The sequence below is a fragment of the Megalops cyprinoides genome, chromosome 20, assembly GCF_013368585.1.
Source record: "Megalops cyprinoides isolate fMegCyp1 chromosome 20, fMegCyp1.pri, whole genome shotgun sequence".
NCBI lineage: Eukaryota > Metazoa > Chordata > Actinopteri > Elopiformes > Megalopidae > Megalops > Megalops cyprinoides.
In genome coordinates this window covers 3,342,118-3,368,089 of record NC_050602.1, presented here as the reverse complement: position 1 = coordinate 3,368,089, position 25,972 = coordinate 3,342,118, and the positions used below count along the sequence as shown (strand labels likewise).

Here is a 25,972-nt window from a genome sequence, read left to right as displayed (position 1 = left end):
TCAGTATCAATCATGGACAGAGTAGTCAATGTATTTGATCAAAAATCGCAACTGATATTTATGTTCAGCAATCAACACTAACTTTGAAAAGACGCAGTCAGAGTTTGTGAACTTCCTGGACTGTTTGTAATTTAGACTGTGAGAGAACTCAGTCTTTATTACATTGAGTGGCAGAGTCTGGACTTGCAACAAGAAGACTGCCAGTTTGAATTCATAGCTGTGCATAGCTGTGGTACCCTTGATTAGTCTACATAAACTGTACTGCTTCAATAAATATCCATGTAAATAGATTTGTTTTTTAAAGAGGGTTATGTAATTTATCCTGCAAATGGGCATCTGCAAGGCACATAAAAAGTAGTATTAAACACTTTTATCACTATTAAACACACATTAAAATATTATTGTCATAAAATCCCTCTTATACCCTCTCAAAAGCACTTCTTGATGTGAAGACCGAAAGGACTGAGAAAGCGAATTAAGTTACACATTGTGTGATGTCTCCTTTCCAAAGAATCTTTGCCAGCTTGACTAGAATTTTGACATGATCACAACATTCTCCATTTGATACCAGTAGTCTCGGTCTCATCTCTCATATGCTCCTGCAATGCCGAGATTTGCTAACCATTGTACTGTACTCAGTGGACAGCTCACAGCTCCTGAGTCTTTAGTCTTCTGCCCCAAATCTGAGGCCAGGTCTTTTCCATTACAGTCCCTGATATGCCAATGCTGTTTTGCTCAGAGGAACAAAAAAAACTTTTAGTCTTTAAAGAATTTTCCTTTTTCTCTGATTTCCATAAATATTCTGAAATGGTTAATGGGTACCCCCATGTGACAGGCCTGGGGTTTCAGGGGGGTTGATTCGGTTGGATCACAGGCACTGGGGCACCACGATACCCTCCCAGGCCTACAGTCTGGGGCGCTAACCTCACCTCTTCTGTTCTAGCATTTCCTGCTCAGACCCCCACGAGCTTAAGGCAATCTGATTAAAACATACAAATCACATCAAGCCACTTGTATTTGAAACCAGGATGAACAGACGGCCTGAGGAGTATTTGTCTCAGAGGAAGTTGGAAAAAGCGGGGACTTAGGGGAGGAGGAGATATTTTTTATAGTTTTCTCCATTTATGCAACCTTACTTTGGAATGGTCATTTGTGTAACAGGCTCGTCTCATCGAGATAACCTCGGAGCGCTGAGCCGAGATGAACACAGTCCTCCTAAACACTCACATACAGCCAAGGGTGGTAATAATGAGACACTACTGTACGTAAGATATCCAATTCTCCTTCTGTGGATTTTGTCCAAAACTTTGACAGTTATAAGGCAATAAGGTAATATTACTTTTTCATATTTGCATACCATTTTTGTTGGTAATATCTGCACATCCAAAACCTATGATAATAATTACGTAAGTCTACTTCCTGAAATTTGTTTATCAGCGTCAGGAATTTTCCATAGAAGTGGGTCATGCTTTTATTTAAGCATTGGATTAAAAACAGGGGTGCATGCATCAAAGGAGCAGACTGCAGTTGAAGAAGGAAAAAAAATGTTGAACATGCTGCCATGAATTTGATAGGTCTTATATGGACTAACTGAAAACTGCGGCCCAGACTGGCAGCTCCACTCCAATATACTTGCACACCTGTGGTGACGTTTTACACTTATGGAAATAAAGTTTGTCAGCTGTATAATCCCCACTTGAGTGGGGAAGGCAGCAAGCCAAAGCCATTGAATCCTCAGCTCCCTCTTTATTAAAGCTTAAACTAAAATTTTGACAGTGGAACTTATCAGAATTTTATGTGCCAAGGGTATGGATACATTGCAGTTGCAGTTATGGACAGATCAGCATTGCAGAAGGCTTAAACAGGTTTTGAGTCTCCTTTATCCATTCATTTGTGTTACAAAAGGATATGCTCAGGAAATAGAGTACAATGTTAACTTGGCTAAAATCCATCTGTTCACTATTGAACCGGCCAATGTATACATTAAGCAATTTATGTTTATGTTGTAAATCAGGACAATTCTAACTGACTGCGTGTCTAATCAGTGCTGAAAGGCAGTAAATGCATAGGCCTACCCGCAGTGTGTTATGTGCTTTTCATTATGAAAACTGTTAAACGGCAAATGGGTCACAGATTACCCCCTTTTAAAGAGTCAACCAATTTTATTTTAAATGAGGAATGAGTGACAAATTATAGAAAATTAGTCTTCAGATGGAGCGATCCACAAACTTGCTGCAGCTGTCCACGGAGATGAAAACATTTAAATTGCGCAACTCATTTCTCGCTGTCCATGTCCAGCAAGGGAACCCCACGCATTACCAGTTGCATTCCATGCACATTTGAGAAAATAACCTGAAGGTCATGGTGCAGTTTTCTGGCCAATCACCTAACAATTCTGATACTCTAAATGACTCATTCACTCCTGCTCCCGCAGAGCTGATATCAATCATTGTGGCCAAATTTTGTTTATCTTCTCATGCTTTCTTCTCTTAGCTGCAGTCATCAGCTGCACCCCCCCCCCAACTCCCACTTCACCCCATGTGCAGTCAGTGCCTTACCCCAGTTGTCAGGACGGTCAAAAGTTAATATAAGAATAAGCCCTGTTTCAAACATCGTAATGTCCACTGGGTCTGATGGAATGTGTGAATGTGTCCAGGAACGGGGTGGCCAATTAAATGGTACTTGCCACGAAGGCATATCAGTGCTGATGATGGAAGTAAGCACTGACCAGTCTAGGGAAACCTAATGGCTACAGGAAAAGCTGATTGTATATTCCCAATGGTGTCACTGGAAGCCATGTTGCAGTCATGATTATACTGAATTAATAGTAAGCTACATGGCTAGTGTCAAGTGGTGATGTCAGAGAGAGTGCAGTAGACAGAGAGATTCAGCCCCAATTAAACATGTCCACATTTCCACTGATTAACCTGCAAAAATAAACTCATACATATTACATTTTCTTAGCATAGCATAGCAAGAATGCTGGTGTTGTTAATGTAATATTTTGAATTATTCCTGTGAAATCTGTATGGTAGCTATGGTTTGCATGGGTGTAACTGGTCTTCTAGGTTGAAAATGTTAATAACATAAATTATTTTTGATAAAAATTAAATTAAGATTAAAATGAAAAAAGATTGTCACATACTGTGTCCGCCTCTTAAACAGCAAAAAGCTCTAATGGATAAGAGCTTTAAAGTTCTTGACTAACAACTTCAAACTGTTTTTTTTACACTCTGGAACAAATACACTTCACAGCAATGAAATATGTTTCCAGGTGTACTGAGACAGGCAGTCCATGAACACTATAACCAGTTTTAAAAAAAACTGGAGGAGAACATTTAAGTTTTGCCAAATTTTAGTGGTCGAAATATGTATTGTTGATGAAAATTGTCCAATGTCCAATGGCCTAAATATTTCATTTTAGATAAGATCAATACACAAGCGCACAATCTGCACGATTGACCTTCCAAAACTTCTCTCCTACTGCCTACTGACGGAAAAGTCCACCAAGAGGCAAAAGCAGTAATAAGCACGTATGTTATTTGCTTGGTGAGCTTAAGCAGGTTGAAGTGATACAGTCGTCTCACAGCAAAAATTTTTTTGTCGTAGCCTACAATGTGAAGTATGAAAAAAATCAGTGCACTGGCATAAATATCAACGGTGCAACGGGTGCAGCGCACTGGGGCCCAGAAGCTGTCAGGGGCTCATGTAGGATTTTTTTTGCTGCTTTACTGTTGTAGGTGGGCATTCTCATGCATTGACCGTTTCACGCAGTCTCCAAAGTAACCATTCAATGATATAACTGAAATTACTTGTAATTGTGATAGCTATATATACCACCTTCCCACATTGTGTATAACACTTATGGTTTTGAGTCATAGACTATTTTTATGTATTTTTATTTGTCCTTGTCGAAATGTTGCAAAACTGCATGTTTTATTATTATTATTATTATATTAGTTATTATTTCTACCCACATCTTATTTAATTTAAATATCTGGTGTGGTTGTGTGTGTGTGTGTGTGTGTGTGTGTGTGTGTGTGCACGAGCGTGCGGTTGTGTTTGGGGCGGGTGGGGGTCAAGAAAAAATATTTGCACCGGGGCCAATCACAATTATGTTACACTACAGAATCAGTGCTTAAAGCACAGCACAACTGTCACATTGTGTACTTATCACAATGTTTCTCGGCATGAGGTACCTGGGGTGTGTGATAATGACACAGGGTGGTCACTAAACTGTTAAATCATTCAAAATTATGATAAAAGGCACAGTAAACAATCATATATGAGTCAACTAGCAGAAAACGATCAGAAAACAGAAATTTGTATGGTGACAGAAGAAGAAAAGTTTATGAAAACAATTGAATACTATAAATAATTTGAATATTTCCTATAGTTCCTCTCATTTCTCGGTTCTGATCAGGGGGAATTTGAGATTTAACAAGATTATATAAGGAGTATAGGAGCCAAAAGGCTGAGAGTCACTGATTTTATCTAACACGATGATAGGCAATGTAGAGGACAGCCTTGGAAAAGGTCCTGCTTTAGGTCCTGTACGTGGCAACAGATCAGACATGGCCGCTTGTAATCACGGAAGTTGAAGTGAAATATATAGCTAGCTGGCTAGCTATGTTTATTTCTTTAGTTGTGGATACATTTTAAAGACTGTTTCCTGGATTAGTTAGATTGTTTTAAGGCGGCAGTACAATGGCAGGTTGGGCAGGCTTTTCGGACGAAGAGCTACGGAGGCTGAAACAGAAGGGTAAGGCTACTCTACGCCATAGCTAGCTAACCTGCTTGGATTTCTTATTAAAAGTCAGCACAAATCTTTTAACGCAAATTACAGATCATGAAAACGTTTCACTCTGATCTGGAGACAACACCAATGATCAATGTAGGTGGCGTCTAGACCCTTGGGGATCTTGGCTAGCAAGGTGGCTAGTCAGTTATATGAATTGGGAAGTGTCAGCTCACCCGATCCGGCTTACACTAAAAGTTGCATCGTTACTATTTCTAATTTACCAGCAAGTCGTGTTGCAAGGGTGAAGACAGTACTGAAATGGTCACTGAGGGTCTATTGTCTCTGCAGATCAGGCTGAGCCTGTTGTCTCGGGCCGTGGCCGAAGACCCGCTTCTACCAACCGGAGCCGCCAGCAGCTGCAGAGGGAGCGAGCCATGCATACCGCCGCTCAGCAGCAAGGGTCTGGCCCTCTTCCGCCGGAGCAGCGACTCACCAAGCCCGAAGTGCAGCGGTCCAACCAGGCGTCCAGCCAGGTTCCACCGAGACCAGCGGAGACAAAAGAGGGTCCTCAAAGAAGCACGCCGGATGAACAGCCAACCGCGAACTCGCAGCCAGTGCCAAACACGGAGACAGCCCCGATGGTCAAGGAGCTGGAAAAGCAGGAGGTCGAACTGTTAGTAAGTCTTTGTGAATTGAGGGTGAATTGTCAGATGAATACGGTGCAGTTTTCTGTCAGAGCATTCTACTTGACATCTAGATCGGAATGCAATCAGAAATTGGTTGTGGTTTGGAAATTGTGATGTGAATGATGTGCGCAATGTTGGGCGTTACAGATGAGGCTTGATTAAGAATAAATCGTTTTTTGTTGACAAGCGACGCTGCATTGAAGTGTTGGACTTAATCGTTCACTCTGACCATGTGATCACATCGCAGGAGAGAGAAGACACGGCTGGAGCTGCTTCAACAAGAGCAGCGAATGATAGAAGAGAAGAATAAACGCAAGAAAGCTTTACTAGCAAAGACGCTAGCTGAAAAGTAAGATCATTACAGTCCCTACGTCCTTACCTCAATTACTTTGCAGAGAGAAATTATAATAAATACGTTTGTGATAGTTGTGATATTTAAACTTACATTTTGGACCCTATTCCATCTATGCACTACATACATCTTTCTTAAATCCATATAACAACAATGAGAGAAAATGAAATTTTTTCTCAACCTTTTATGTTAATTTCAATCACATTCATAATTCACAAGAACAGAGTGTAATATGGGCAGACAGGGAGCCCATAATTTGAGCACCCACAGCAGACTAGCAGAACAGCTCAAAAATATGCATTCCTGTCATGAACAGATGATGATTTATAAAAAGCATCTCAAGAGGAGATACGTATTCCCATAATGCTTTGTTTTTGTCCTTGTCAGACATCACCACAGGTGATTTGGACCAGGTACTCTTAGCTGTGGGTCTGTTAAAGCTGTGGGCTTTCATTGTGTTTGTGTAACCGATACTGTGATCCAGAGTGACAAACATAGCTTACAGTTCTTACATGTTACCTATTTATACAGCTGGATAATCACAGAGTCTTAGTTAAGCACCTTGGGTACCACAGCAAAGGCAACCTCTGTTCTGATCTTGATATTCTATGAGCGATAGCAGCTTTTTGAGGGCAATGCTGACTCTCTCTCCCTTGTGGATCCAGGTCCAAGCGAACACAAGCTGAAGCAGTGAAGCTGAAGAGGATCCAGAAGGAGCTGCAGGCCCTGGACGACATGGTGTCCAATGATATCGGAATCCTAAGGGGCCGAATCGAGCAGGCCAGCTGGGATTACTCCATGGCGAGGTGAGTGCTGGCACGGGCATGGGGTACTACTTCTACTTCCTCTGCGTCTCCAGTACCCCCCCAATTTCAGAAGAAAGCCTAAAACCCGGGGCTGCTCTGCAAGAGGACGAAGCCAAAATAAAGGGTGTCAGCTGCCGAGCATTTACAGGTGTGACTTTTAAAGGCCGACGTGTGGCACTCCTTTTACCAAACAGTGAGCTGAAAGCAGTGCATTGTGGGTTGCTGTGATTTATTTCTACAGTAAAGTGTTTTGAAATCCCAAGCTGCCCTCAAAGATCCTCTGTCCACAGTCCACAGTCTCATTTGGAAATAGCACTGCCACCTGCAGGAATTTCCAAGTATGTTGCTACAGTGATTATGTCCATATCCTCTCTTGCCTCGAATATAAATGCAGCACCAATTTTGTACCGGTGGGCACAACATCAGTCATCAGCACCTTTTCTGTAGGACTTAATGGGATAATAAATAGTCATAGTTTTAAATACCTTAGTCTCCATCTTCGTAAATAAAAATAAAAAAAACATAGTTTTAAACTGAAAATAGAAGTTTTCATTTCGTTGTTTGTTTCTTGCACAGTCTTTTCATTTGTCATAGCAATAGGATGAACTGTAATTGCACTTGCAACCAGAAAAGAAGAACCAGCTTTTAAGGAATAGAATGAGAAGATTGTTAGGGAGCATTTCTAGGGTGCACAGTAAACAAAAAGTGTGCTGCTTGGGTGGAGAAAAAGATGACTATTTGAATGAAAATCAAATGGCCATAATTTGCCATAGGTGCAAATGCTTCAAAAGAAGTCTTTTCTGAAAATGACAAATATCTCTGCTTTCAAGGTACAAATGGTTCAAAGTTAGGAAGGCACTGCGGGGTGAATTCGGGTCACGGTTGCGAGGGGCTGCTCTCAGTGAGTGTGTTTCCTGCTCCCTAGGAAGCGGTATGACAAGGCGGAGGCGGAATACGTGACTGCGAAGCTGGACCTGCACCGCAAGACGGAGGTGAAGGAGCAGCTGACGGAGCACCTTTGTGCCATCATCCAGGAGAATGAGCGGCGCAAGGCGCGCAAGCTGGAGGAGCTGATGCGGCGGCTGGAGCTGCAGGCTGACGAGGAGGGCCTGGAGCTGGAGATCCAGGTGGAGCGCATGCTGAGGGAGCAGGAGGAAGCGGAGCGGAGGGAGGCGGAGCGGGAGGAAGCGGCCCGCCGGGCCCTGGAGGGAGGGCCAGGGGCAGGACCGAACGCAGCCGGGGGCGGTGACTGGGTGGAAGGGGAACAGCAAGGTACAGAGGTGGAGCACAGGGCTGGCCCGCCCCCTGCCGGCTCAGAGCAGAAGAGGGGCAGTCGGCACTTGGAGGCACCCGGTGTTCCCCCGCCATCTGTACCCGAGGCTCTTGTTTCTGTCTAGTGAGACTTGGATGAGATCCTCCCTGACATCACTGCTGAGTGTCCATCACGCAAGACGTGGGGAGGATCTCCTATCAGATCCCCGTGAAAACACTGCTGAAAATCAACGCAAACCACCCTGCATGATGACACTAATTTGTGTACTCTTACCAGAGTCTACACTCTCTGTGTCGTCACACTGTAAACCAAGTACACTTCTAAAGAGTTAGAGTGTATTCTAGAATGATAATTTAAGGCCAAATCATGAATCATAAATGAGCCAATGAAAGGCCCTTGTTAGCTGGCATGCTCATGGAATGACTCCACACGAGTCATTTTGACATTATGTGTACTGTGTTTGACATTTACATCAAAATGTTTTTAATGTTGTAGTTATCTTAAATACTTGAAAGTACAATACAAAAAACATATGCCTCTCAAGGGGGATGGAGGGAAATCTGTCTCTGCAAAATGGCCTTTAAATGAAGCATGTCATTTAAAACCAGTCTATGAAATGGACAAATACGAAGCGTGTGTGTAATAAATTCCCGTCAACTTGGGCCTGTACGTTCAGAATGTTTTATATCGGGGTAAAAATCCATTCGTTTTGTCATGCCAGCTCATTTGAACAGCACTGGAGCAATTACACATTGTAATCTGTGTGTGGTTGGGCATATTGCGTACAAAACATCTGCCCGCCAAAGAGCTTTTGTTTTTGGCTTATCATGAGAAAATGCTGTAGGGACTACTGTGGCCTTCCTTCCGCCTCAGAGTAACGGATGGGGATTGTAATTGTGGAAACTAGCCGTGGTTCGTTGTTTTGCAAACGCTACCGTTTTTGAACGCGGTAAAACGGTATCCTGTGACGTCATCCGGCATCGCACTGGATGTTCGTTTGCTGGAAGTTTGTCTCGCTGTTTCAAGGGGAAAAGGCCTAATGTTACACTGGGTGAATTTTGTTAGGTATGCCGTTTCAACAAAAAGGGTTCCAATGTCTGTTTTGACGATAGAATTTCTGAAAAATTCTGTCGTGTTTTGTAAGGATGTATATGATAAGTGAAAGAGAATCTTATTTTTTTACTGAACATTCATATTGGTTATAAAGGTGGGTGATTTAGATGTTAAAATGTTGCTGTCCAAGAACACTAAATATTTTAAGTTCACATTACAAGCTGCAAATGATAAACAATTCATCCCTTCCTAAAACCATGTCATTTTGTGAATAAACATAATTTATAAGAAGTCCTGTGTCGTGGTTTTGACTTAAGCTCATGCCTGAACAGTAGCACAGTTACAACCCAATCTTACTGCAGAACTATTATCATTAGTTCTTTCTGGTGCTTCTATACAAACGTATTTTTCGATTGCACTTGTGACTGCGGAACTCGTAACGTTGTAAATCAATAGAAAACATGCGTGTTCGAATAAATTACTCAAAGCGCGTTGCAATTCTGTTGATTGTGGGCCTACAAATTATGGTTATATGTCTTATTTACTTTTTTGGTGGAGTAGTTTTTCCCCACTGTAAACGGTAATTAAAAGTCCCTGTTTGAGTTCCGTGACGCAACATCATTTATTTGAACTATGTGCCTCTAATATTATTATTAACTTCACAGAAAATATTCCTAATCTGTAAACGTTTGCAACTGACCACTACCACTGAAAACCTCTTGTAGCCGTCTTTTGAAGGAAGATTTTACCATGATTTTAGGCCAGAGCATTTAGGTTCACTGCATTCGAGACAAGTTAAAAACGGTTTCCCTGTCAGAATTTGTTACCGGAGTTAGAAACTGATCTCCGGCAGGTATACTGTGTTGTCAAACATCATTCATCAAACTATGAATGAAACCGGTTATATCTCGAAAGCAGTGCACTTCTCATGCAAATATAATAACCTCGCTCCAAAACAATAACCGTCAGTCGTCTGAGAAGAAATTGGCAAGATTAGCAGTTTGGTTATAGTGACTGGAATTTTTCCTTGGTATAAACAGAAACCATACGCTGCACCAACTGTTATACAGTACAGCTATAACATAAATTGGGTATAAAGGTATACGGTTTTGTAAGACGTAGGATTTGACTTCAGAGAGCGGCGCTGCCTCCCAACTGTTCCTGATTTACTTGGATCCAGGTCCCCCATGTAACCCGATAAGTGAAAGGAGGGTGAGATCAACTTTTACTGAAAATTCAGTGCCTCTGGTCACGCATTAGTTGTAGGCTTTTTAGCTCTTGACACACTGTATATACGAAATGAGTTATATTAATTGGATTAACATAAATCTTTAATAATTAGGCAAGCTGTTAACGTGGTTGTGTTTAATGAAGGACATGATAAACGGGGTTAACCTTTCAAGCTGCGTCCAAGTTTTTTCTCGTTTTGTGCAACTTATATTTATTTGCGATATATGCATTTTATAGAGTGAAGAAATTTAAATAGTTAAAGAAAGGCCCGTTGGTATTTTATTATATGTATTAGATTTTTAGATACTTTAAGTTGTGTTACTTCTGTTTTGAATATGTGTTGGACAAATTTTAGGCGTCTGTCTAACCGAAAAGCAAAATGTCCTAAAAAAGAAATTACTGCGAGTTTAATACTACATCTATTTATTTGTGGATTAGTTTGTTCACGTATTTATTAATATTTAGACTTATTGCCAGAGCTGTGGGTTTGAACGATTACGCGTCTTGCGTGAATGAGTAGTAGTTTAAGTTGTTGAAAAAATCTAAATAACCTATGGTATGGCTGCGATTTTATGCATGTGGATACATATTTTTTAGGAAAAGAGTAAGGCCCTAATGGGTTTGTTATCGTGGGGTTTGCAATAATTGTTTTTACTTACATTTTACTAACCCTAACGAGTTGAACTTAAAAAATAGTAGCCTCAGTGAGCAATTAAACTGTCAGAATATGTCACATTTAGTATTCAAAAAACCTTGAACGGTTGCAATAAAATGCAAGATTTTGTAATAAAATATAGATTTTCACAGACACAAATGTTATTGTTGTTTTATATGTAATACCTTAAAAACGAATGGGCTACAAGATTTCTTTCCAGTAAAACGTACAAGGCAAAGTTTCTTTCGGTGCTTTATTTTATACGCGATAAAAACATGTTATTTCTAATCAATCACAAAAAAAAAAATAATTTCTTCACTTCCTGTAAGTAAAATAATGTACATCGGATTATATGCATGTATGTAAAGTATGTATGCATGAATGTATGAATGTATTTTATTGTCGTATTATCAGCGCGAGCTAGGGGTGCTTTAGAAAATGTCTGGCCAGCTCAACGTGCTGGATCTCGCGCCCCTCTCCGGTGGAGTGCTGTCCAGTGACCATTGGTGCTGATTGCAGTAGCTGCATGACCTCCACCAACTGTCCCTAAAGAGTTTAAATTTCGACTCATTCATTCATTTCATTAAGCGGAATCAAATACTTTACCTTCTGATTTTCTATATACTTTCTTCGCTTAAAATGACAGGTTGAACTCCTGATGCTTTTGGAAGGAGTGTGTGAAATATCTATGTCTATTTCTTGCAGGCCTATTATTGATTATTTCGTTTTAAACTGATATGACAAATCAATATATGATATCGGTATCAGATGGGATTTGGATTTTTCCCCCTAAGTTATTGATTAATGAATATTGGTTGAGAAATGTCCTTTCCCGTATGTCTCACTGATTGTTCTTCGTCCGCCTCAGTTATCCCTAAGTTGCATGCGGCCCCTGTGATGTCGTTCATCATAACACTAATTACAAACGGCTTGTGGTGTTTCCACACGAGATCAGATCTGCTCTGAATTAAACGACACAGTAGTTACACATCTCTATATAAAATTAACTCACCTCCAATACTCTGAGCTTAATGTTGTTGCTGAGCGTAGTATATTATTATTATTATTATTATTATTATTATTATTATTATTATTATCGAAATGTGGATGTGTGGGTTATATTGTTGTGGATTGTAGGTGTGGATGTATTGTTCTCCTCTGTCTCCTCTGCTTTCTAGAATCATAAAGCAATGTTCTTAAAGTACAATATCTTACTACTTGTGTCGTTTGAGACTTGCTGTTAGCAGGTCAATACCAGTAATGTGTATCGCAGTGTAAGATTGTGTGTTTTCGTACGATATTTTGTGGATATAAATCTGCTTTGCGTTGCGTAGTCGTGGCCTTCGCGAAACGTGCATTTTGTTTTTGCCCCAAATACTGTGGAAAAAAATAAAATGAATGTGAGACCCAAGGTATATGTGGGCGTCCCTGGTTCTGTGTCTTCATTATTTTCTCATTTCATTAGTGTTTCAATTGTAGATACTTAATAGTATTTTTATTTATGTATTTGTTATATTTATTATTACATATATAATATGCATCAACAACAAAACAACAGCAACAAAAACATTATTATTATTATTATTGCTATTATTATTGTTGTTAATAATAATAATAATAATAATAATAATAATAATGATAATAATGTTTATTATTATATTGTGTACATAAATTATTGTATATATAGAAAATTGTGCACAAATGGCTTCTTGTGTGGAAAATAAGATAAAAAATTAATTATAACTACGGAAACCCCAAAATAAAATGGCAATCAAATAATCAAAGCATATTTGTACTGAAAAGTTAAATTCTGTTCCGTTTTACCTCATATTGCACACCCAAGTCCCAAGGTGTGAAACTTCAGTCTTTGAAGTGAGAACCGTCCTCATGAAACAAGCGTGACCCTTCAAAATGTTTACCTCAGCTTCACTGATAAATTAATTTCTTCACAAAGTTTTGGTAACTGCCCGTAGACATTTGTGACATTTTTGTATTCAGAGGCAATGACATCTTCGACGCAGCTGTTTATCTCACATTCGGAGACCGGCATTTATGTACCTATTTCATTGCCTTCGTTTCCATGTTTTAAGTCGTAACTTCTAAATACTAACACAACTGTGTTGTTTGCTCATTTTAATGTCACGTCCTTTTACACATCTAAAATGATTAGATTGTTTTAGTTATATGCTCTAACTCGAGGTAAATTCTCTAAAGTCATACACCTCTTTTTTAGTCAACACGCTCTTCACTCAAAGAAAAAAACAAGTTTATATTAGTGTCGAAATTGTGTTTGACGGAGTGATCCATTGTTGGTCTTTCGGGAGTTGTGCGTATAGAAATCCAACATTTGTGTTATTTTCTGCTTACAAATATTTTAACACTGCCATAGAAACAATGTTCTAGTTTGAATAAAATCACATCTACGGCCAGGGCTGGCTGATAAACTTCCCGTGTGGTTATTTTTCGTGTCATTTTGGAGGGAAAAAACGATAGAAAGAAAGAAAACTTTCTCCCAACACATGGTGACAAGCTTGCGCATTTGGGCAGAGTTATAGATGAAAAGACAAACGTTAGCGCACTGGCACCAACATGGGCGCTTTGGCTGGAAGGAGAAAGGGGATCTGGAGGAAAACTAATGACGAAAAAAAGCCTATCCTGCGCCTTAATTAAATGCATGGAAAGAGCGAAAGAGGCACCGTGCATCTGGTTTCAATCTGCAAGCCTTTGATGGCATCAAGTGCTCTTTTCCGAGATCAGGGGCTGGATGCTACGAGCTTAGTATGGCAATCTTGGAGCCGACTATTTCCATTTGAACACATAGATACCCCGTCTCTCTCTCCCTCTGTGCCTCTGTCTCTACCCCCCCCCCCCCCCCCCCCCCATTCACCACATTGCATAGCCCACGCAATGGTTAATGCAAACCCTTCTCCCAAATAAATGTTGAAAACAAAACATCACAAAGGCAAATCGCATGTTTGTCCGATAACCGCTAGTCTGTAATCGGTAGGTCGCAAACGAACAGCAGCAAAGCGCGCTGACTGTGACTGGCTGATTATTATGCAGGCGCTGAATTTAAGATAAACAAAGAAACAATCTGAGATTTAATTGTATGGGATGCAAAGCCCCCCCCCCCCCCGGAAACGCTAAAACAAACCGGCAGGACACAATTCTGAACCAAAACAATCACTGTATACTGAGCGGACCGAGTGGTCTGTTCCAGCAGTCCAATTCGCCTCATTATTCCTTAGCCCTGGACGATAATTAACGTCTCTTTAACGAAATTCGGGGGCGCCTCGCCCGGATTGTAGTCTGCGCTGCCAAGATTCGTTAAGGTTCTTAATCAGTGTGTTTTAGTGTTGCTGTGAGTTGAGTAAAGGGGGTGGGGTGGCTTGTGATGGGGGGAGAGGGGGTCTGTAAAACGTCAGAAACAGCACAAACGCATTGCCACGTAATTACGGGATCCTTTTTGGTCGACCACCCCTCCCAGGGGTCTCAGTTTTTTTCTCATTTATTCCCCGTTCTGACTCCCCCTACATGCCGATTGAGGTTCCAGAGTCTCCCGGTCCGAGCGACGGAAGCACTCGCTCCTAAAACGCGGCGGCGTCTAGCCTTCCTCTCTCGACAGTAAACCGAGAGCTTAGTCACATACCCATCTGTTAGGCATAATAATTTCTAGGATCTTAGTCATCCACGTCTGTGGCTCGGGAGAGAGACAGAAAAACACTTCGCAGAAGATTGTTTCAAATCTGAGGCGAGGCTGCGCAAAGCGAATGGTGCGCTGTGTCGTTTTCCGGGAGCTTCTCCTGTCCGACAACGGCTGAGGTGCAACCTCTCGTATTCAGCGAGCTGAAGAGCGAGGGAGGACTCTCCCTTCGTTTGTTTAACAAGCCCCCTGATCTGCAAGTTCAACAAAGCGCCTTGAGCGCTAAGCGAAACGGCATTTCCATCTGGATTCGTACAGTTCTCAGCTCTGACTAAACACAAAGCGACTTGTTGATGGGTTTGGAGGCGCTGTGCATACTTTTCATATGTAAAGTACAAATTCGGGTCGCGTAGCGTTAGTGTTACATTTTTTCTCCGGCGTTCTATTTGCGTCATGACTTCTAGTTATGTGCATGTAATGGACAGACAAGCTTCACTACCAAGCCGCCTGGAGAGTCCGATTACAGCCAATCTGGAAAACCTACAGGCTAAGAAAAACTTCTCGGTTAGTCACCTGTTGGACCTGGAGGAGGCCGGGGAGATGGTAGGGACACCGACGGAGGAGAGTACTGGAGAGGCGGGAAGGAGTATGTTGGAATCTCCGGGACTGACTAGCGGCAGCGACACTACGCAACAGGAGAGTAAGTGTGAAGTGTACTCCCGGGGTAATAACGTGGGCCTCCGGTTGTGATTAACACCTTAACTCACAAAGGATTGTCACATTAGCACATACATGTCAATTTAACAGCGCCAACTCCTCTGACATCCGTGCGTAAAGCAGATAGAACAAATAAGCAGAACGTGGAGGGCGAGAAAGTACTGAATTTAGTGTACACAACACCGATGGGTGCCGTCTGATTTCTACAGAAGCGGCTGCCGCTTGGCTGCTCATATGTGTTTGTCAAATGACTACATTTACAGACGTAAACGTACAGTAATTCATAGTTATACACAGGTATTTATTTTACCGAGTAATGTTGACATTCATGTCTCTTAAAACACCCACTTTACCCAAAAAGGGAAATAGCAAAGTGCCGGTGCAGTCCATCGCGTCTGACGTCTGCACTGAACACCCGACTGTACGTTTTCCTATTACACTTAGTCAATGGAATGTGAATGTATTCGTAAACGTGCCAGAGAATGTTGGCGTAGAAGGTGCATTTAGCTTAAATATTATTTTTGTTTTTGAGGAAATTACATGAATTGTAAAAAGACATAAGATGCTAATCTTGTGTGTATATCGTATCAAATCCTCAACACGTAGCCTACCCCTGCGTAAGATCTGTTCACGCACACGCAGCTGTCTTAGAGCTATTTTGTTTACTTTTCTGAGTGTCCAGAATAATCAATAATCAATTTTGTCATAGAAGAGTTAAGGGTGAAATGTCATATAGATGTGAATGTGACTGCATTACATGTGATGAAGTGTAGTGAAGTGTATGAAGACACATAAGCAGATTTTTTTATATTAAAAACAAGTGGTCACGAATTTTCAGTATGAGTGGTCTCATGTGTTAGTAATGTTCACAGTTTAACATGGAAAATATCCACATGTGTACAGCATGATTTCAAAAATGGTCAGTGGGATGGACAAAGAAGATGCAATCAAGTAATATAAGAACGGCCGCACAAGACCGACGCTTCGCTGAACTGCTGCCTTTTACATGTCACACGAACACAAAAAATACTCAGTAATTTGTAACAATTTGTCTGATGAATGTACGACAAACGTGTCTAAGTCAACGGTGATGGCTATCCAATGAAGCCGTCATTATAGTGGAAATATACAACGCTTCGAGAGCACAACAAAAGCTTCAGAAAGTACATACAGTGCAAAAAGCAGGTGAATATATTATTGAACGCCAAAAAGAAAATTGTGTGGAATAGAACAGCATTACCCAGCGAAAGTAAACTGTGAGGTAGCGTTTTACACAGACAGGCGAATTGATCAAACTTGTTGAAAATGTATGGATGACATTTTTCAGCATATATACCAGGGTCTCATTCGTGGTAATAACAATGGCAATATAAAACGTTAGCCTTAAGTTTTTACTTTTAAATGCTGGAAACGCTGTGGGTATGTCTTATAAGCCCGGCTACCACTCCTTCAACGTATACGCCATCACTGCCTTAACAATCGTGTTTATAGGCCTAGTGGATCAATATTTTTGCAATCCGAAAAAAAGGGAACAAATTTCAGTGTTAGGTACGTGAAAATATATTTCCTGTTCATGCTAATCTTCAAACTGTCCATACTAATCTTTAAAAAATATTTTGGCCGCTTTGATCTACTTTTAATAATTAAAAAATGTCCGCATACATGTTTTAGTAGTGCATTTATTCATTTATTTACTGAATTCCGTCCCAGTAAAAATGTCTTTCTCATTAAATGTCGAGTTATTTCTATATTCCAATATTCAAGTTTGTCAAATTGATGTCATAGTATTTAAAGATCAGTTTGCTGTGCTAGTGATTTCCGAATACATTTTCTCACTTGAATTTGATATAAATTCAAAAACATATTTGTTTTCCGCATTTATAATTAGTAAACTGAATAAAGCAAAGTGGTAGACTTATATAATGTATATATATATATATAGGTATTATAATATAATGCTCCTACGACAGATAAGGAAACATCCGCAGAGAAAGTAGGCCTGTTGTTTTGGGGAAAAATATGAAATCCTATTCTCTCTCTCTCTCTCTCTCTCTACCCCCAGCCACGAACAAACGTTGGGTTCTCCTCTGAAAAGACCGTTGACAACATTATCACAGCAAAAAACAGGCTGGAGAATACAGGAATTCTAAGTAGTGCCCTGCACCTTGACAAGCCGCCTTGTCTCCTGTACATGCGCGTGAATTTATAAACCCTAAATAGTGCGTTAACATCTCTTGAAAACATAGCATTTCTCATTGCTTTTGTTCTCCGAGTTAATCATCTGTATGGCCGCTAAAAGCGAATCCATTTCCTTTGCATATGACTGTTTGAAGGGTACAAGCGAATTTGTGAACTTCGTCGAATTAATGTTAGTGTATCCACGTTTATCGCAGTGATTGTTTAGGAAAATAAAAACGCGTTTTTCAAATGTTAGATTTTTGTGTTCCTGTTTATATTCTGGATGTCGACAAATTGCTGTTTTCGATCTCCACGCGTACTGAAAATGTTTACAAAGTATGTCCTAGGCCTATTGAAGTGGAAGGCAACATAGGCCTATACAACACATTTTGGGGTGAACCACCACTGAAAATCTGACCTGTATATTCAATTTAATTTTTGAAGCAGCCTAAAGAGTGGATTGTTGTTTTGGATATTTGAAAAGCCGTAAATCTCCGCAGTAACTTGTACACAGTATGAGACGCTAAACTACTAAACTTATAAAAATAATTATTACATGGCAAAGGTGAAAAGTTTTTATTGTCTTTAGTTTGTATGGGCATTACCTTAATATACATATGCTGAAAATGGAATTTGCTTATTAAAATATGTAAATATAAAATAATCTTATATTATTATATTATTATTAAATTATATTATATATTTCGGCTGTGGTAGGAGCCCATCGACATGCAATTTTTAGAGTGAAAACACAGTCCAAAGAGCGAAGAGAATGACCTCTTCAAATATTCTCTTTCATCTCTGCGCTTTGTGATAACGGCTCTTAATGGCTCAGGGCGAATCCATCCGTCACTGGGAGATCTTTCTCGTGTCTCTATGAAGTTTTATTGGACTGATTTAGGGACTGATTGATGAGTGCAAGAAGCGTGTCTGGGGCAGGGCTGCTTTTCTTCTGAAGACATAAGGTCTTGGGGGAATTAAGAAAGCGTCGTCCCCTTGTGCCGAGACAGCCTTTTCTGCAGTTCGTGGCGCGGGTCTTCGCTTAGAGACCGCACACCTTTACCGCGCTAAATAACAGTTTACCGTTTTATCCTTCTTCTTTGGATTGAAATTGATAACTAAAATACATTAGTTACTCTTCATAGTTTTCCCCCTACCTTCTGCCTACCCAAACGTTTAGTTGAAAAACACAAATAAGCTAATTGTAGTAATTATACTAATTATGCTGGTAGTGAGATTACATATAGTTACAGAAATATTTAATGGCAGTAGTGATTGTAATAGTGGGATTAATAGTATTATAGAGGACATTGATACACATTGGGCCTACAGTTGATGAGGTAGTTGTAATTACTTTTTGCTTCTGAATCTTCACTGAGGAATTGCTTTGGTTGTTTGTTATCAAATGTTGACATTGGAAGGTGTCAACACTTTTGTTATTGTAAGCACAGCCAATCAAGATAGCCTTAATTTACATTATTATCTCTGTAATAAAAACAAGTATATCAGGTATTGATGTTAGCTGAGTACCAGATGGCCCAGTTTGTTGTGTTTGGCAGGTACTTCGAACTTTTGAGTTTAGATGCTTCTATCAAATGTGTCTGATATTAGCATAATCTATGGATTCACAATCCTTCCCACTTTTGATCCATTTTTACAAGGCGACAGGGATCCTATCTTTGATAGATGCTGACTAAGACCACATATGACCTGTGTGTATTTGGATTTGAGACATGACTGCATAGGATAAACAGATGACCCATTTCAAAATTTGTGTAGCTGTGCAGTGGATCATTTATTTCTACGTTGCTTAGTAACAAGATAACCATAGCTTGCAGCATTTCATTCCCTTTTATAGTGTCTGTATGGAGCAAAGCATTTTTATTTAATGGAAAAAAATCCATAAATACATCTTGAAATATGTAGAACAGGAAAATGTTTATTCCCACAAAATATTGCAGGGCATTCCAGAGCAAAACCTTCATTAGTGATTTTTTCCCCTATGGTAACATTGGTAACAAGCTCTTAGCTTTTTGTTATGATGACCAAATTCACAGCCATTCTTGGTAAATGAGATGGTAAAAGTACGCTGGCTTTTGGGTTACCAAGCGGGCAGCGTCGCACTCCAGAAACGTTAAGAGAGAACATAGAGATGGCCCTTCCAAAAACCAAGATAATCTACAAGAAATGGAGAGAGAATCTGCCCCGTCTTAGTGATGCCACTTCTAATTTAAATTGTCTGTCCGGGTTAGTGGTCACTCTAGTCAGTTAGACGAGAATAAAGAAATAAGAAATCTCCCCTTGACCGTGTTTCAGCTCACTTCTCCAAAAGAGTGTCTGTGACTTTTCAGACACCTCAGCAACAGGGAGCAGAAGGTATCTTTGCCACACTTCGCTGACAGTAATATGGACAGTGACAACATTGAGCTTCTGGTTGTGTTCATCCACTTAAATACAAACAGATCCTGGACTCCCCTCGCCCCCACGGCCTGTGAAACAAATAGAAAACACTACCATTCCCTCGACCTTCAAAGAGAGATGTGGTGACATAAGAATGGACTAAGATGAGGGTTTTGTTAACAAAATGTGTAAAGACATTCCACTCCTCAAGGTGCACAGAAACAGTTTTGCTATTATTTGGTGCATAGGCCATCCTAAAGTCCCTGGTATAGTTCCAGTAAGACTGTTGCATTCTCATTTGCCTGTCAGACTTTGATCTTTACATCCAGCCTACTACAGTAAATTAATTTCAATTAAAAGGTCTCAAGCCTTGTCTAGGATTTTATTTGTGCAGTCAGCACGTCACTGATTTACACTAAACAGTAAACAAACAAACACTAAACTTGATAGACACAGTTGGGTCTTTTTGCTCATTTTTGCTTAAAAGGACACTGTAGGTTTGCATTTGTATAAGGACTGTCTGTGAGCTTGTAGACTTGAGTGCACAAGACAGGAAATGAACTCACTGACTGAGCTCACAGATATGGGATTTTTAGCGGACCTCTTATCATGCATCATTAAAGCTTTAACTGGAGATCCTCACTCAGTAGGACTCTCTAGACGAGCAGGTATATCACAGTGATGTTCGATGAGGGATGGAACATCCATTGTCCATCCTTTCCGCCGCTTGCACTCATTCATGGCATCATGGGTGGGGTCTGCTGATTGTTCCCAGGCACTAAGGGTTTTTTTCTGTGAGAATATTTAGGCCATGGAAAGAGGATGGCTGGACATACCAAGCACTTATAACTTGGTCTTGTAAGGGCCCAGATTGACAACCACTAACCACAATTTGCTTTGACCTTACTATTGTATAATGGATTTAAGCCAGTGTTACATTTTTCACCAGTTTTTACTGTGTTTTTTTCCCTTAATTTCTTAGACCTTTGAACTCATGATGTTGTGTAAGTATGAGAGCAGACTAGCATTAGATTTCATTTGTTTTGCTGAAACTGAAGATCAAAGCGCATTGTGGTTAGATTGAATCTGGGCCTTGACATGTGCTTGGTTTATCTGTCTCAGGTCTGCCTGTTGGGCTGATGTTTTATTGCTCATTTAAAACTATCAGGAAACTGAACTGTGATTCTAATTCTAATTCTAATTAAACACTTGCATTAAAAGAACATGTTCGGTACATGACTGGACTTTATTCAGAAATCATCCCAAGAAAGCTTGAAAAGGAGCCTGAGTTTTTATAGATGGTGACATTATGCAGAGATGAAGGTCAAAGCAACACTGTGAGGTGTCAGGAACGCACCACTTATTCTGTGTGTGTGTGTGTGTGTGTGTGTGTGTGCGTATGCGTACGTGCAGATGAGCAGCTGAACTCAGAGGAGAAGAAGAAGAGGAAGCAGAGAAGGAACAGGACCACCTTTAACAGCAGCCAGCTGCAGGCCCTGGAGAGGGTGTTCGAGAGGACGCATTACCCCGACGCCTTCGTCCGCGAGGACCTGGCACGTCGAGTCAACCTCACTGAGGCGCGTGTACAGGTGAGTGACGAGTCCAGCACCTGCCAGCCTCAGGGAGATGCTCAAGGACACTAAACAGCTCACCTTTAGCTTAATGTAAAACATTATATTTGTTAAACACTCAGGTGTTCAAATATATTTTTAGCAGTCCATGAAAAAGCAAAGCAAGTTTTTTGGTTGGCCGTACAAAGAAAATCCCCTGGAGGGCGGCGTTGAAAGGCAAACAGCCCCCACGATTCCATCTGATTACAGCGTAGCATGAGGATTGGATAATTAGTTCCTGCCTGTGACTTCTTAAAGTGCCTGGAATTAGGAGTTCATTTTTTAATCAGTCCTAAATGCGAGCGCTGTATACTCCATGGACCCGCATGCAGGATTGGGCTGCATATCTGCGGATATGCACTGCCTGCACGGCCTAAGGTTCACAAGAGGAATGTTCCGCATGAGCTTTAGTCTGAGGGAAGAAGGCACATCTGCCATTAATGCGTACCAGAGGGATCTGGGCCCTTTGATACGCAAAAAGGAAAACAACTCTTAGCTCAGTCTGTTAGCATTGCCTTACAGGACGTCCTGGTGCCTGAAGCTTTCATTGTGCTTTTGGGAGGACTTAGTGCTGGTTCAATTAAAGTTTGTACGGTATTTCATTTAGAAACATAGCCGATAGTCAGATAGAAAGATTGTCAGTGGGGAATAAACATGAAAGAAAGACGGTGTGTTCTAATGAGCAGTGGGCTTGGCATTCTTACTTGGAATAGGTCAGTCCAAAGGATGATAAAGGACAGATTCAATATAACCACAGTGCACTTCTCGCTCAACACTGAGTAATGAATTCAAGCAAGTTCTAAGTTTTTTCCATTTCCCCAATAACTTTTTTCCCATAATTACAGTAAACAAATTCATATCATTATATTAGAAACAAGGACAACAATGCATCCTTAAACGTATTATTTGAGGTTAAGTACAAAAAGCATTGTGGTTAGACTGAACAGAGGCACAAAGATTTGTTTGTGAGACTGCTGACAACGCTGTCATGGTTACTGTAGCATCATTAGCAACACAGTATAAATAAACAATTCAGAAGAATTTCAGAATAGCATCATCAGTATTTGTGGTACTATTCCTCTATCACCATGTCAGTCTTCACCTTTGTGTTTCCCAGCACAACGTAATCATTATTTTTTTCTGTTCATGCACTGCATACTGTAGGTGACAGAGTAGGCTCACCACTGGTGAAAGCACATTAAATGCTGTTGCTCTATGAAGGAATAAAATCCAAGGAAAGGGAAAAAAATCTCAGGTGCACTTACCAATAGTTTAATTTATGTTTTTAATTTAAAAATGTGGCATACCATCATTCTGGAAAGGCCCATTTACCGGTGTGTATGGGATAGGTCCAACTGAATACCAGGATTCGTTTTCAAACAAATAGTGACTTTTCCCACACCACACAAAATTGATTTCAAGCTGATCTTCGAGGCACTGGTGAATGGTGATCTTAAAGTAAATGACTAATATGTCTTCAGTGAATGATCCTGAGTGAATCTGTGCATAGATAAATAAGTTTACTGGTGATGTCTTTATAATAAAGGTCTATTAATCTGTAAATGTAAATCTTCACATTGTACCTAAATGAGTATATTTACTCATTTTTCATCCTTGTCTTCATTTTTCATACCTTGAATCCAGTCATTACCTTGATTTTTTGGGGAGGGGTTTGGTAATAACCTCTCACTATAAGGTTTACAGTGTCCCACCGCAGAGTGTTAGAGCTTGTCTTTGTTTCCCCTTCATTCACTTCCGCTTTCTCTCTCGATGGGATATGTGGATGGCTTGTCGGGGTACACTGAGCAAAGGTGAAAGGGTGTGGGAAGTGAGTGCTTTTTGGAGATGGGAGGAGCAATTAATGGGAGGAGCTTACCTCCAGCGCTAGCCCTAAAACTGCTGATAACATGGGTCTTTTTGTTGTCGGGGTTGGGGGGGGGCATCTTCTAGGTGTGGTTCCAGAACAGGCGGGCCAAGTTTCGCCGGAATGAGCGGGCAATGTTGGCCAGCAAGAACGCATCCCTCCTCAAGTCCTACTCCGGGGACCTCGCAGCTGTGGAGCAGCCCATTGTGCCTCGTCCCGCCCCGCGACCAAACGACTACCTGTCCTGGGGCTCCTCCTCCCCATACAGGTAAGCCCCTCCCCTCTGACCCTGTGACCTTGGGTGAGATTTCCACTGTACACTTTTGCCTTCCTTTGTGCGTCTTTATCTCCAGGGCCCTTTTCTTCTCTTTCTGTTTCCCCTGTCTGAGGCCTGCCCATATTTGGACTTTCATTCCAACCTCACCTTGTAAAAATGTCCAGTTTTAAGCTTGATTTTACCAACCCCCCCCCCCCTTTCTTCTCTTCACCTCTCTTTCTTTCTCTAAAATTCAGAATTCATTTTGAAATCAGATTAAAACATTCCCTTTATATTATCTGTCTAAAATGCTATGTTTAACTATTAACTTGTTGGCAGAATAATAAGGCTAGCATTTGAGCTATTGTACGAGTTAAAGCCGGAAGTTTGCCCTACCACTCCCACTCTCCTCAGCCATGTCCAAAAACCTAAGCAAATAAAAGCTTTACAGCCCCATCCACCTCCTTCTCTTTCTTGCATTCTTTATGTCACATCTTCAGCCCTTTGCCCTCTCCATTTTGTCCCACATGGTTTGCACACACAAAAACAGGCTCATTTTCGCTTAGCCAGGCATTGTCTTCTCACTGTACCCTGTGCTCCATGTCTCCATGAAAAGCAGGCAGGGTGTATTGGCATTATTTTAAATAGAAAGAGGATTTGGATATAGCGCTGAATGAATCCTAAATTAATTCACAGGAGTAGCAACAATGGCAAAGCGGGGTAACTACATAACCATGGCAGTCTGTCCACATTGCATCTGGAAATGACAGACGGGGAAAATGAAACTTAAACCTCCAAGATCCCTTGCCACTAAAAAAAAGCAAATCATCACTCTCACCTACTTGAGCACTCAATCACGTGTCACTGATCGGGTGCTGGGAAATGTGTTTTTGGCAGGGTTTTTTGTGGGTCTGGTTACAGTGATTTGATTTTGTGGTGTCCTTTAGCAGCAGAAAACAGTGTGGCTGCCTCTTGATCTGGCAAAAATTCATTGTGGCAGTGGAGCATTGCTCAGCTGGTTATAGTTTTCTCCTTTGACCAGGCACTGCAGCATTTCACACAGTCGGAAATGCATGAGGCATGCGAAACCAGGACAACATGCCAGTGCTGACCTCAAACATACATCACATGTTTACAGTGCCTTTAAAGACTGTCTAGGGGACTTCCCTGAAAAGTAATCATTGAAAATTATTTCACAGTCATATGTCAAAAGGACCATTTAGGATTTCTGCAAAAAATGAAATTAGGTACTGTAAAATAATTCTTGAGAGAATGTTTAGTTTGAAGTACCAAGCTGATGGCTTAAAAGGCTGATATGTAAATGCCCGGTACATTCAACTGAACATATTTCCTGGGTTTAATTTTTACCTTTGAGAAGAATCCTGAGTGGTCTTTAAGATGCTACCTAATGCAAGATGACAAACCAGAGTTAGTCTAGCTTCCCTCTGAAACATTATGGTGTTATTAAATTTGGTTTATTGCTTGATTCTGATGTCTGTCAGTAGCAGCGATAGCTGGAAAACAGTTGTTTTTATTAATCTTTTTCATTTCCCTGGAGGATATGTACAGTGTGCAGCCCTGGTATGTCTAAATCTGTAATGCTGTATTCAGAGACAAATAAATGTCCAGTCACATGGAATGAAAATTCCTGCGTTGCTGGATGTTTTCTCTGAAATGGGAGTTGATGCTTTGATTCAGTCTTGCTTTTCAAGTGATCAGAGCAAAGTGCTTGTTATTATGGATGTATGATGGGCAATGTCCTGTCTTCTCCCCTCAGCACCATGGCAACCTACCCACCCAACTGCGCCAACACCAACACCACCCAGGGGATGAACATGGCGAACAGCATTGCCAACCTGCGCCTAAAGGCCAAGGAGTACAGCCTGAGCCAGGTGCCGACAGTCAACTGAGAGGGGAAGGAGAGAGGTGCTGCCGCAAAGTGGGGGTCGGCACAGCGGTGGTTGCCCCGGAGACACCCCACGCAGTGCGAGAGGTTCACCGTGGCAACACAGTGGGGCACTGGCCCTATCCTGAGAATTACACCAGAGGGCTTCTTCCTCCTCGTCAGGTTGTCACTGTAGCGATGAATGTACATTTTTTTTGCATCACTTTCGTCTTGCTGGACACAAAGAAAGACCTAAAAAAACCCTAACCATCCCAGAAAAGGTTTCACTCTGGAAATTTCTAAATGTACCTGTCCAAGTTAGCCAGTGACAAAAGTCGGGGAGCAAGGACTAAACATGAATGCAGTGTGAACCGGAAGAACTGGTCTACAAAAAGGATAAGGAAGAAACACATAACATATTCATAGTAAAACTTGCTGTTAAACTGAAATAGGACTGCTTTTGGACAGTACATTTTGCTTGCTATCACTGCCAAAGAGGGTAGTACTCTCCAAAGGTTGACTGGAGAATTTGAGATGGGCAACCCTCAGTTCTACCCCAGCAACAGAAATTCTCTCCTTTTGCAGCGGATCAACAATGAAGCATCAGACTAAGACCAGTATCT

General features: G+C 40.9%; 2 protein-coding genes across 2 annotated transcripts; both read left to right on the top strand.

Moving 5' to 3' along the window:
* The first annotated feature begins 4,583 nt into the window (after positions 1–4,583).
* LOC118795705 (RAB6-interacting golgin-like) lies at positions 4,584–8,260 on the top strand. The gene is made up of 5 exons (XM_036554390.1): positions 4,584–4,762; positions 5,090–5,414; positions 5,675–5,776; positions 6,445–6,585; positions 7,511–8,260. The coding sequence occupies exons 1-5, from the start codon at positions 4,708–4,710 to the stop codon at positions 7,980–7,982; spliced, it is 1,095 nt and encodes a 364-aa protein (XP_036410283.1). The 5' UTR covers positions 4,584–4,707; the 3' UTR covers positions 7,983–8,260.
* A 6,242-nt stretch (positions 8,261–14,502) lies between these two features.
* LOC118795933 (paired mesoderm homeobox protein 1-like) lies at positions 14,503–25,374 on the top strand. Its single transcript, XM_036554734.1, has 4 exons — positions 14,503–15,139; positions 21,148–21,323; positions 23,295–23,476; positions 25,242–25,374. Exons 1-4 carry the CDS (start codon positions 14,893–14,895, stop codon positions 25,372–25,374), a joined length of 738 nt encoding a protein of 245 aa, XP_036410627.1. The 5' UTR covers positions 14,503–14,892.
* Positions 25,375–25,972: the final 598 nt, after the last annotated feature.